Below are 12,956 nucleotides of genomic sequence, written 5' to 3'. Positions count from 1 at the left end.
CTGCGTGGTGAATTATGTATTCGCCTCCTCCATGAACAGATTCCCTCCTCCCCCTCACCGTTTTCCTGAAGAACAGAGACGTTTTACTGTCCTCTTCAGTCTTGACTTACCCACAGCTTCGAAGGAGCAGGAGAGGACAGTGATAAAACTGGTTAATTTTCACCTTTTTTTTTTTGCTGCAGCGCATAGCATAGCGGTGCTGCAGAGGCGGTGGGCTGGGGCTGGTCTGAATGCAGCACGTGTACAAATCATATCCCTGAGTGAACTTTAATCTGGCTGGTACAGATAACGAAGTGCTGGTTTGGCTCTGCAAGTGTGGGCATTTTCTAGAGGGTAAAACTGATATTGAAGAGAGCGGCACCGTATTTTTACTGCTGTTATTGCCCATCGTGTCTAGACTAAAGCTCACATTGGTGCATCCGACTGCACTGCAATTATGTCTTCATTTTCTGTGTGGATAGAAGAATGCAACCGTTCAGCATTTTATGCTTGGTTTGTGTTTGCAGGGTAATTTTCTTCTCCCCTTTTCAAATGTTCCTTCCCTCCCTATATTTTGCAACATTTTTGTATTTATCAAGTCAAAATTTCTTCTTAAGTATTTTTTAATCTTAATGACCACATTTACTTGCAACATACATTTGTTTTGTAACTTTTCAGTGAGATTTGTGTTAGTGGTTCTTTGTCACAAGTAAAATGCAAAACAAATTATGTAGCTCTAGTGATACATAAGGGGAGGAAAATAAAGGGTATAATAGCATAAATGCATTATTAAGTTAACCAGCATAAATATTGAGGTGTATTAAATGGAAATTAACAATCTGATTTTGAAAGGTTGGACAGAGCTTTAAATAGAAAAGAATTTTAAAATCGTGTCTTATTGATTTTAGCACAATAAATAAACACATCCTTAAAAAAAAAAAAAAGAGGGGTGAAGCTTTGAATTTTAAACATTCTGGATATATGGCATGTATTCATGGCAGTACTTTTTAATAACTAATGCAATTTAACAGAAGCAAGTGGTTAATTGGCTGGCAACAATTCTGAGTCAGTTTTGCTTCATATAAGTCTTCATCTCAAATATGTTAAATAACATGTGGGGACACAAATATAGCCAAACAGTTTGCATATCAGGCCTGCTGCTGTCTGAATTGCTGTGCCATGTGCATGATACCTTAAGAAGAGTAGCCTCTTTGGCTGCCCATCCAAATCATTATAAAATCACATTTGCCGTCACTTATACTGCTTCGGGTGGCATCTGACCAAACAATTTTCTATTCCAGATTCAGTAAGCAAAAATCATTCTGCATTAGTCTCTATAGCTCAGTCTCCATCAATTGTCTAAACTTGCAGCTATAATAATAATTATTATAATAAAGGACCCACTAAACTGAAGCCATGAACTACTGAAACTTTTCTTAATGAAGAATTGAATGAATCTTGGTTTGTTGGAACATTTCTTAAAACTATTTCTGTCAATCTTTAATTATCTAAAACATAATGATAGCAGTGTGTTCCATAACAAAGACTAGAGATGCTTGTAGATTGGATCAGATCGTCTGGTTCCAAAAAAGCAGATAAAACTTAAAAGCAAACATAATAGTGTTCAGACAACTGAAAGAAAAATGCCATTTACTCTTTGAGTGAATGCGTTTTTCTTAAGGAACAATAATAAAGCAAATAATATTGAACTGACAACAGTATATAATATAGTGATTGAAAAGACAATATTCTTCAGAATTCAAGAGCTTTATCTCACTTCTGAATGTGTCTTCCTGTTCTTAATTTCTTTTTCTTTATTGGCTGGATTACTTAGGGCTAAGATAATGCCTGTGAAGGACTTCCGACACAAAATAGTCCTATGTGAATGTTATGCATTATTAATAAAAACTCAGATAACTCTTTAAAACAAGATGCTCTTAAAGCATTCAACATCTGATCATCAAATGTATTTGATGGTCTGCTTTTTGAAAAGCATTAAGGAAAAAAAAAAATGGAATAGCTGCAGGAATGATGTATGTGAACACCTGACCTTTCATTACTGCGTCATACACAATGCCCTAACCTGAAAGTGAAAATGCCAGCGCCATACAGATTATGAACAGCAACTGTAATTATTTGTAATGTTTCAGTACATATGAAAATGAAGCTCTGATCAAAAAAGATTAAGGTTAATTTGTCACATAATAAAAACATTTTTAAGATTTTCTTCTTTTTAGCTATCTTTCCTCCTCTTCAATAGGTAACTCCCATAGATTTCTTTTGCAATCTTAGTGATGCAGGCATTGATTCTGCACAGTTTCTGACATCTTCAACTATCTTTCATTTCACTTTGTTATTTCCATTTGAAATGTGATTTTGGAGTACATGATTTCCTTGTTTCTCAGCAACAAGCAACAAGTTTATACCATTGTTTATTTTAATTCATTTTTGTAATTATTTATTCAAAGTGTTTGACATTAGATAATGCATTTTATTGAATTACTCTTTTTTTTGATCTCTTAACTGCCATACTATCTAGATTAACCAAATTTCACTGTGCAAAATGCTGCATCAGCATATATGGTAAATTTACTCTCTGTCCAAAGTATGTCTACCTTTGATGAAAATCAGAGTAGGGGGAGAGTGCTGGGAGAGTAGAAGCACTAATGGAGCAATGTTTGCATTCTTCAATATCAGCATATCAAGTGCCTAACTTTTGTCAAGACTTGGCGGGCAAAGATGAGCTCCGCTAGAGGCAGGATTTCATTGTGGAAGGCAGCAGTGTTTTGCCTGCTGCCAGAAGATGTTGTGACCATCACAGCAAGCAAACTTCCTTTCACATCCTTTCATGTCTTTGTGGCCACAAGCAGTCACTTGTCAGTCCAGCTCTGGTTTCATGGTTTGTGGTAGCAGAGCTGCACCTTGCTTGTTCAATCACCAGTGCAGTTTTAACCTTGGCACAGAGTTACATTTCTGTGAAATTAGCCATTAGATGTGCCATGAAGTTTTTGTTGACTTCTATGCTAACTTTATGGCATTTCCTGAAGGAAAGACAATACCTGGTCCTGTATGAAATTTCTTTTGTTGAAGTTTCTGAGCATACTGGAACTGGTAGACCCTGTTCACACACTGCTCCAAAGCTGTGCAGTGCACGGCCGCAGAATTTTCAGTCCAGAGCTGGAAGCCTGATTTAGTGTATTCTCAAACCATCACCATAGCTGTTGGTCTTTTGCTACTGATTTTTTTCCTTGATACTGTGTGGCTATTCAAAGAATTATTATTCCTCTTTTATTCTTTTTCCCCATTGTCAAGATGTCCTCATCTAAAGCATCCTTCTCTGCCACTTAAAATGAAAAAAAGTAGCCCAGCATCGATGAAATCGAAACTTTCACCTCCCATGGGGCATGAGAAGTCTGGTGCAGCCAGACTAGAGAAAAGAATTATTAAGTTAAGGGATGACTGTTCTGTTCTAAGATAGTGTCAGCAAAAAGAAAGACATTAAAAATAAACCATTAGAAGAGGGAATTTCTTTTGTAAGTGAAAATTTATGTTGTGTCTCTTTGAAAGAAAAAAAAAAAAAAAAGAGACCAACAAGGCTTCATTATGTGACTATTAGAGTTGCATTTGCCCTCTGAGACATCCTTTTCAATTGCTAGATTGTATTGTTAATCTCTCTTTTTCACTGAGATGAGTGAGTGGAATAACACCAATTTTCAAGGTTTGGAAAGTCACCTCATCATTTCCGTCATTCTTTTAAGCTTCATTATTTTGTCTGTTTCCACTACCACAGTAAAAATTCAAGTGGTTTTGCAACTGCATCAAGATGTCTAAACAACTGCTGGAAATTCAGTGAAGCACAAGAAAGCCTCTTTTAATCTAATACAGATAATACAGAAGAACGTGTAAGACCTGTACAGAAAAGCACTCAAGGTTTTGTAGTCTTTTTTTTCCCCTCTCCCAGGTAAATGAATTCTGAATCTGGTTTGAAGATCCAGATATATTTACAAAAATTTAGAAAATAACAAGAATGTTGTAATTACATTTAACATTTTTCCAGTTAGGTTTTGCTGTGACCATGTATGCAACTCCAAGAAAGTCACGATGGCTCCATTTCTGGAGGCTGACATTAAAAATTACAGGGTCATTGGAATAGATTTCGTAATCATTGCTAGATCTCTGGTGGCTGCACCAGAGAATTACTTCTTGCTACAGTTTTGAAGCATAATCTTTCATGTCAGCATTGGGTTGGATTTTGTGGAACAGTTAATATTTACCATGTTGTGCATTTTGTTCTGCAATCTCGGTGTTTCACTGCAGTCTGAGTTCCTGAAAGTCCTCAGTCAGTATGTTAGTATAAAAGATAAGGGATCCCAAGTTAATTGAATGGGTTTAACACACCCAACTAGTTTGTGCAGCGGGCAGCCATTGCATACCTGCTGGCTTCTGCACAGGGCGAGCTGCAGAACAGGAAAACAGAATTGCACTTAGCTCACTTAGAAACCCTGTCTGAGAGGGCTCACTCAAAATGATCACAGAAATGCCATTTAAAAGTCATTGCAGTCTGATGGAAACAATATTGTCTGACAAGGAGAAGTTTTCAGGAGAGTGGAACTTCCCTTTCCGTGGTGAGACCACCCAGCTTGCTAAATATTTTACTTTGATAGGAGTGTATACTAGCTTCATAGCACTGTTCCTAAAGCTGTCTCATCAATAGACGTCTTGGGGCTGGCTTATATTGCACTTTGTTTATTACACTTTGAGAGTTAACTTTTCCTCAGAGCTTCCGAGGCTTTGGCGGTTAATGATAGGAAAACCAGCACTGAAACGTTGGCCTGCATGAGTGGCCTGAGAGACCAATATCATCCCGCTTTATCTGCCTTTGATCCTCTAAAACTAATGTGCAGAAAGTCTAATTAGAAGAGGACAGCTGAACAATTAATTAATGGGGGAGTAAGCACTACATTTTTCTCCTTGGCAGTATGGCATCTTCATGCAGCATGAAGTAATTTATGCTGTGACCATGTGGCAGTAGCATGCTAATGATCAGACTTGGTGAAAGTCTCAATCCATCAGATATACATGCATGCCCATTTGGTTCTCAGTTTTTATACTCGCCAAAATGAGCAAATACTGATTCTGTTGGAGTAGACAACTCCAGAGTTAGTAACTCCCAATAAGTCCTCTACTCTGTCTTGAGGTTTAACCCCAAGTTCTCTCAGGGTCTGAGGAAGACCATCATTGATCTGTGAAAGCAGAATGGTTGCCTAGGGAAGGTGGCCCAGTCAGTGTAGAGGTTTCTGCATATTGCTGATATGAAGAGTTGCCCTCCAGAATTAATTGAAGACTGATGTAGTAAGAAGGAGATGGTAAGGCACTGTCTGGTAGAGGACTGCAGGTAACATTGCTCAGCAGTTAGATAGCAGTGTAACACTGCTCTTGATATTCAAGAAACCTTACCAAGGCACTGTTGTACAGCATGCACAGGTATTTACTGTTTGACTAACGTTTTGGTAACTCTGTTACAAAGATTATAGCCTTAAAGTTAGAATATAAGCAACTGGACAACTTTGGGTATTTGTGGAGAGGAGGATTATTTTGGCTGGAGGTAAATACAGGTCTTCATAAAGCACTGAAATTCAAGAACAAATTCTTTATAGGGCTCAACTTGCCACAGTGTTAATAAAGGAGAAAAAGGAGTGAATTTGGTACATGTGAAAGCTTGACAGATGGACAGGCTTAAAGAACAGGAGGCTTTTTTATTCTCAAAGCCTTTACTGCAGAGGCATCTGAAATGGCATCTTCTGTATGAAAGCCCGCCAGTGTGCCACAGCCCTGATCTGAAGGGACCACTTCTATCGGAGGAAGCAAGTGTAATTTAGCCTGCAGACACGCTCGCTTCTTGGCCTCTTATGGAGACTGCCAACAAGGGTTCCAATTAGTGCCAGCTGCAGCCTGTGACAATTTTAAAGATCGACTTTCACACCATGCCAGACCTTTAAAAGAAAGACGAACATTTATATAAAATGTAATTTGCTTTGACAGTAATTTTCTGTATGCTATTATTGAAGTTATTTATGTTCAAATCACAGTATCTTTTCTCTCAGCTGTGTTTCTGCTGCTGTTTGATCCTGCAGTGCAGTAACAATCCCATTTTATCTTTTATGCTTTATGTGGCAGTGGTCATTTCAAGCATCCATTACTTACATGTTTTTTAGGATTCAGACAGTTGACCGGAAATCCTGTAAAATTCCCAGCGTCTTGTGCAGATTGCTTCTGCTGCTGCAAGTCTTCATATATGTAATGGCAGGCTTGAATTTTAAGGACCTTGTGAGGCAGCAGGGCTATTCAAATTAAACTGTAGGGTTCAGGAGTTCACAAGCTCACGTTGCTTGGGTGTCAAGAGTATTTCACTGCATTGACAGTAGGGCTAAGGGCAGGTAATACCATTAACAGCCGTAAACGAAGCAGCCACCAGCTTTCCAAATGTGTGATCTCTCTGCCTTCTGAATACCAGGGATTCCAACACAACCTTCCTATCTCCAACAATAAGACCTGAAGACCTTTGTGCTCTGTGCTCTGTCATGCCCAGAAAAAACCAGCATCTAATTCAATGGTCCCATTCATCTCTTAGGTTGTTCCTCATGTGTCCTCCCCCAAAACAAGACCTTGGCCTCATGTACCATCTTCTATATCTATATACTGTGCAATGTTACCCCTCCTGCCCAAATCCAGACCCCACACCTCACCTTCGTGGTAGCCTACCTTATTTCATGAACCTCTTGCTACATTTCTTGCCTGCTGCACTCCTGCAACTGTCTTCTGAGGTGGAGTTGGGGATGTAATGCCATGTGTGGCATACCCTGCCTTGCCTGCATAGCGTGATGGCAGAAACACCCATTTCTAGCTGTGTACAGGATCTTCAGAAAGACTTCCCAGAGGCCAGTGCAGCCAGCTGGACAGGCAGAGACTGAAATCCCATTGGCCACCCTTCAAGCAGTTCTTGTGCCATGTATTGGCAACCTCTTGAGAAAGTATAATTTCCTGTGTTCCCCTAAAAATTATCTGGAATATATCTCCCTCCTAGGCTTAGAGAGGTCAGATTCTTCACCTGCTGCTAGAACAACATTTGTCTATGGGCAGATGGAATCAAGAGGCCAGAAGTGATCTGCCCGCAGTAGCATGGGTTCCAGCCTGGTTTAATCAATTGTACTTCTCAGTTAGAAGCTACTGACTCATGGAAACATGTTCTGTAGTTTGTGTACTACCATGTTGCCTTTGGATATGGAAGGGGAAGAGCCACACAGACCACAGCTCTCACTGAAGGAGTTGTCCGGTGCAGAAGAGCTGGATTGTGTGGGCTTTTAGCTTATTTGTTCCTGTTTGCACAGCACTACCTCTCCTGTGACTAAAATAGTCTTAGGGAAAGGCATAATCTTCTTAAAGCCTCTCTTCCACTGTCCCTCTGCCTTGTTTCATGGGTCTCAGTGAAAACTGAGATTGTCCACTAGCTTATCAAGGTTCCCCTAGTCCACTCAGGCAGGTTGGCATCATTGCAGGACCTGGAGGTGCACTACGGGGGGCTGCATGATAACAGTGGAGGATGAGGCAACACTGGGTTAAGATGGGTCTATCTGTCCCACCTAGATCCCCTCCAGAAGATGTGTCTGGCCCTGGAAGTAAATCTAGGTAGATCTCTGGAGCAAGCTGTTCTTTCCCACAGGAACCATTGCTCATGATAAAATTCTGGACAAGTGAAATTTGGAGCTACCCTAAGTGAATATAACTATTGTAAAATAGGATTTATGTAAAAACATACATACAAGTGAAATCAAAATTATCCTTTTGAAATAATTTGAAATGTGGTATAATAGAGGGACTTTGCAAACTCTGTGTTCATTGGTATTGCCTTAAACTTCGTAATAGTGACAGACATTCAAATACTGAATGATTTTTCTCTAACCTAGGCGCTAGAATTTGAAGATGAGTTCCACTTCCCTTAGCTTTGAACAGGGCATTTGAGGTAACCTGTTACATTTTGTAGCTAGTTTTTGACCCACTGATTTCCATTTCCTTACTTCAAAAATGTAGTGTGAAGCATACTGCACATCATGGCATCACACTCCCCAATTGTGAAATTCAGACCTTTCTTATCAATAGTGAGACCCAAAGTGAAACAGGATCCCGATTATAGCAGACAACATAGCATTCCAAAACAAGAAAGTTTCAGAATTTGATGTTCAGTGTGAGTGAAACAGAGGTAAGTTATGATTAAGAGAGTTTTTTCTTAATTGCATTCCCTGTAAATTATATTATTTATTATATGTCAATTCCTAATTAATTTATCTTGTGGAAGATAATTAGTTTATGGGAGAGAAACCTAGTGCTCCTCTAGTATGTAAATTTGTTAAAAGCTTTTAAATTACTGTAAACAATGTTTTACATTCTCAGTTCTTAAGAGAGAGTACAGGTTATTTATATACTTTCTCTTTGTTCATATGCTATATTTACTGTAGAATGCATACAAAGAACAGAGCCACATGTTCCATATGGTTCAGATACTGTGAGTCTCCCCACGTTCCTAGTCTGCCCTCCCATCCCTTCCTCTCTTCCACCTAGAAAGAAGCAGAAAAGAGTGATTCCCAGCTGCAAGTTCACCGATAAAGTCAACGGCTGGCACTGTAGCCTCACGTAGCCCAAGGTGCACGATATTATATTCTCTTCTGGTTACAGCCTAAGTAGCTGCAGTAGGGAGAACTGACAAATATAATCACCACGCGGGGCATGAGGAAGGACAAAGAGATGAATCACTGAAATTCCCATTGGAGGTTTCAGGTTTTAGCGTTGTTATCACCGTTTGAGTCTAATGTCATGAAATGAAAGAAGCTTGATGATTTGTATTGTGGTGTTGGTGAGATGGCAGAGCACCCAAAAAGTCCATAGCTGTTGTCCAAGCTTGGAGTTGCAGATGTTTGGTCTTGAATGACTCTAAAAAAGTACGTTCATCTAAAAGAGAAATATTTAGGTTGTGGTTAAGTGAATATGAAAGGTAGTAAAATAACTGTAATATATACTTTTTTTTTTTTTTAGTCATATTCTTGAAGGAGAAAAGACATTATTTCAAGGGGAAAGTAAGATTGCAATTGTCTTTTTAGTTGTTGCCACTATCTTTTGGAAGTTGTTTAACAGAAGTAGCTCACATTTAAGTGTGGTGACACACCTAGTTCATGTAATCTAATCTAAACTGTCCATATGTTCTAGTGTCACACATGGATATACGTATGTACACATACATTTGAGATATAAAACCTACAGATTACAGTACGTGGTCAATGATTCTATTGTTTTTCCATTACTGTGATAGATACAATACATGGTACCATTGACAGTCTCCAGTGCTGTGCAAGGGTTATCATTTAAATATATAGATTTTGCTAACGGTATTGGAAGTAGAAAGTGGTGTGCTGTGGTATGGAGTTTTGTCATCATGAGTTGAGAAGGTTTTAAAATGAGTGGTGGAGTTGTGACCAAGTACTGCAGATCAAAAAGCTGATAATTAAATATTTATTTCTCTTTTAACTGTGCTGTGTTTTGTACGTAGCATGTGTTTTATAGAAAATGTTTTCTCGAATAATGAGGGGACTGTATGTGGTGCTTAACACCTGCTTTGTGTATGTGTGACATGCTCAGGTCCCGATACTCCTTGACCTTATTGTAGCCTCGAATGTTGAATGAATGGTCCAGAGTCTAGCATCATTCCAATGGAAGTGATTATCCCATAAGAAAGTCTTGTCCTCAAAATAAATCTTTTGACCTTTTGGTTTAAAAAAGCTCTTGTTAGTCTGGAATGAATCTTACCTGCACTGGCACCTGGCCAGGTTTAATCCAAGAATAATGAGCTGAAAAACATTCTCAGGAGAAGCTGATTTTCTTTTTTAAGGGCAACTCTCTAAGGTAGCTGTACCGCAGGAGGCAGTGGTAGTGGTACTCTCACGTCGCATGAGAAACATACATTAGTGGGTTGGAAGTAATTGAAGAGGTCAGTTGGGCATGGAGTAGTTACCCCAGGGCCACAGTTTATCTCATAGCTAACAGCTGTGGGCTTTTCTGTCTACTCATATGCTTAGATTAATATAGCACTGACAAATCAGATAGAAGTGCATAGCATATATATGACTGTGAGATTCTTGAAATAAATTACATTTCTTATCATGCATTTTCAGATTCCCAAAAATGTGGTAGTTAGAATAGAAAAAAGTACAGGGAATCCTGTTGTTGAGCAAAACAGAATGGAGGTTGATATTTTTTAAAACTATTACGCTGTAACTATACTCCTCAAGAAAAAAAATGGAGAATAATAAAGAATAACTGTGGAGATTTCCAAAACTATAGCTTACAGACCTTAGAAATGAATGTAAATTTTTAGAAATATGAACACTGTAAATAAAACCTGTTGCATGATTGAATAAATAATTTTAACTTCGGAACATGTTTTATTGAAATGAAAGATAATCCTGGGAAATTCATTAGTTACGATTATATCTAAAGAGGATGAAATGATGCTGGTTTGTGGCAGAATATTTAGTTTTCACTACGTGTAGCTCCTTATTAATTTTTTTAAACTTTCTAACTTAATTTTGTTTCTGTTCTCATCACAAACAGCCAAAGCCTTCAATCGCTCCTTTTGAAGTCTACCTATACTCTTTTAGTGTAATGATACAAATATCTAATAAGAGGATTAAAAACTGAATCTTAGCAAATTTTTCTTTAGTTAGGGGATATTTGGTCACACGTTGCCCCTTGCATGACTGATGGCTTTGACAGAAGTAGAATTTGCTATCCCAGTTGGCCTTCAGTGATATGTTGGCTTCAACAAGTATAGCCTGACTTGCCAGCCCTATTTTCTCACGGGGCCTTCAGTCTCTCCTCTGTTTTCTTTGCTTTTTTGCCTTTTTAAGTTGTGTATCAGTGGTGTGAATGTGGATATAAGATGACACTATATAAGACCAATACAGTGTGATTTATTTTATTTAGTTCTGCTGAACAGGCCAGGCATGCCAGATCAGTTGCACTTCAGTTACCCAGGCAATAAGTCACATAAATAAACAATTAATTGTGTTTGAAAGTAGCAAAACCAACAGAAAATCAACTCCATTGCAACAAAATGGCAACTGACCTTTTCTTAGCTAATACTGTCCTCAGCAGCCATTTGACCCACCATGTAATACAAGATATATTGACTCCAATTGGCTTTTCTTTTGTCTTCTTCCACTTTACTCTTACTTTGTCCCAGTTATCCACCACCCCCAACTGCCCACCAATAGTCAAAAAATACATTTGTCATTTGTCTAAACCACTTGATCATGGCAAGATTCCTATTATTTTCTTCTCTCTATCCTGTAAATCAAATCAGTTGGGTTTTTTTTAAGAGTGGCTTATATGTTTTCCATTTGCTAGTTCCATCCTAAAGAAGACTGGTTTAATATTAAAGAAAAAACTTTCTTTAGTAATCTTGTAAAAACATAAAAATTCTAACGGAGTGTGTTTACCAAATATTAATCTTTTTCCACCCATTTAAAAGGGTAAGCTAGACAAGAAATGGGGGGTAAATTTTGTCCTCATTTTTGTTTCGAAAATACTGCTGTCTTCGGATAAATTTGGCATTAATTGTAGAAGAGATAGATGGTATAAAAAGTGGCTTGCATTTGTAAAGAAGATGAAAGAAATTAGTAGTCTATAGATGTTGAACTGATAGAATTAATCAAATCTTATTCCATTCTTGCTGCAGAAACCCATTATTATAGCATGCAGGTTTCTGATGAATCAAATATTTCATAATATAAACTGTAAAATAAAGACAATTCAATTTGTTAGATTGGAAAAAGCTTAATTTTTAATATCCATTGTTATTTTGGCATATTATTAATCTCTGTAGTTCTCTGCTATGTCATTGTAATAAACATTTTACCATATTACTGCATTTTTCTCCATTAAAACAAAAAGCTGGTTATCTGTAGTGAATAGAAGTATGAACCTCTACTTGATTTTACTTCTTTTTTTTTTTTTTTTGTAGAAGCTGCAAAGAATCAATCCTCCTTACTGTTGTTCAACCTTACCCTGTAAGTATTTTCAGTGTTTTCTGAATTAGTTTCCTAGCAACATAGATGTTTTTTTTTCTGTATATATTCTATGTCTCTACCTTATCTGTGCAATAAAAAGAAATAAGGGAGATAAGGGCTGTATCTCTTAAAGGTGATGTTTAAGACTGCATTACTGCGTCCTGCACTCAAAGACTGCATTAGCAAGTTAAATAATACTCTGCCAGGAAGATGGGTAGAGCAGGCTGCTGTGTTCTGCTTCAATTTTTGATCTGTTGCAGCTCCTGGGTTTTTTCTTGATTCTGCCTCAGTCCCACAGAGTTACACTGTTGTATCAAACCAGCTCTGCCTTGTGCAAGGAGGGCTCTGTCTGCATCTCTGGCTCGGGGCATGTGGAGGTGAGGGGAGAGGAGCCAGACAGGCAATTGCATGAGGCTGGCTTGAAGGGACCAGGAGAAAGCACAGCCCACCTCAGAGCTGGCTGATGCCATGTGCCTTTGCAATTCGCTCAGTGGCTTGTGAAAGTGGGTTCATGACCTGTCAGCTCAAACCCATCTCCCATCAAAAAGGAGAGAAGCCAAGCCAGGGCAGGAAGCACATCTCTCTCTTCCCAGACATCCATCCACAGCCGTACACACCGTGCAGGCTGCTGAGGGGCCTCAGCCACGAATCAGCAGTGATTTCAGGTTCAACAGGTTCATTCAGCTCCCTGCTGGCTAGCCTGACACACACCAGTTTTGACTAACAAGGGACAATTGCATTCTTTTCACCCAAGAATAAGAGATGAGATGGATTTGACACAAAGATGTGAAAACAAGTTTATCTGAGGAGGCTGCCAAAATATGCATCTTGCAAATGCAACTTGGCCAGTGCTGTGTGGCT

General features: G+C 38.5%; 1 protein-coding gene across 3 annotated transcripts in view; it reads left to right on the top strand.

Moving 5' to 3' along the window:
- The window catches only part of FRMPD4 (FERM and PDZ domain containing 4), a 300,651-nt gene that overhangs the window by 256,923 nt on the left and 30,772 nt on the right, over nt 1-12,956 (top strand). For all 3 annotated transcript variants that reach the window (XM_040582750.1, XM_040582751.1, XM_040582752.1), the window contains exon 5: nt 12,050-12,095. In XM_040582750.1, coding sequence (XP_040438684.1) covers nt 12,050-12,095 — 46 coding nt within the window. The remainder of the gene's footprint in view (nt 1-12,049; nt 12,096-12,956) is intronic.

This window comes from Falco naumanni, chromosome 2, assembly GCF_017639655.2.
Source record: "Falco naumanni isolate bFalNau1 chromosome 2, bFalNau1.pat, whole genome shotgun sequence".
Classification (NCBI taxonomy): domain Eukaryota; kingdom Metazoa; phylum Chordata; class Aves; order Falconiformes; family Falconidae; genus Falco; species Falco naumanni.
This window is presented reverse-complemented; position numbering and strand designations above follow the sequence as displayed.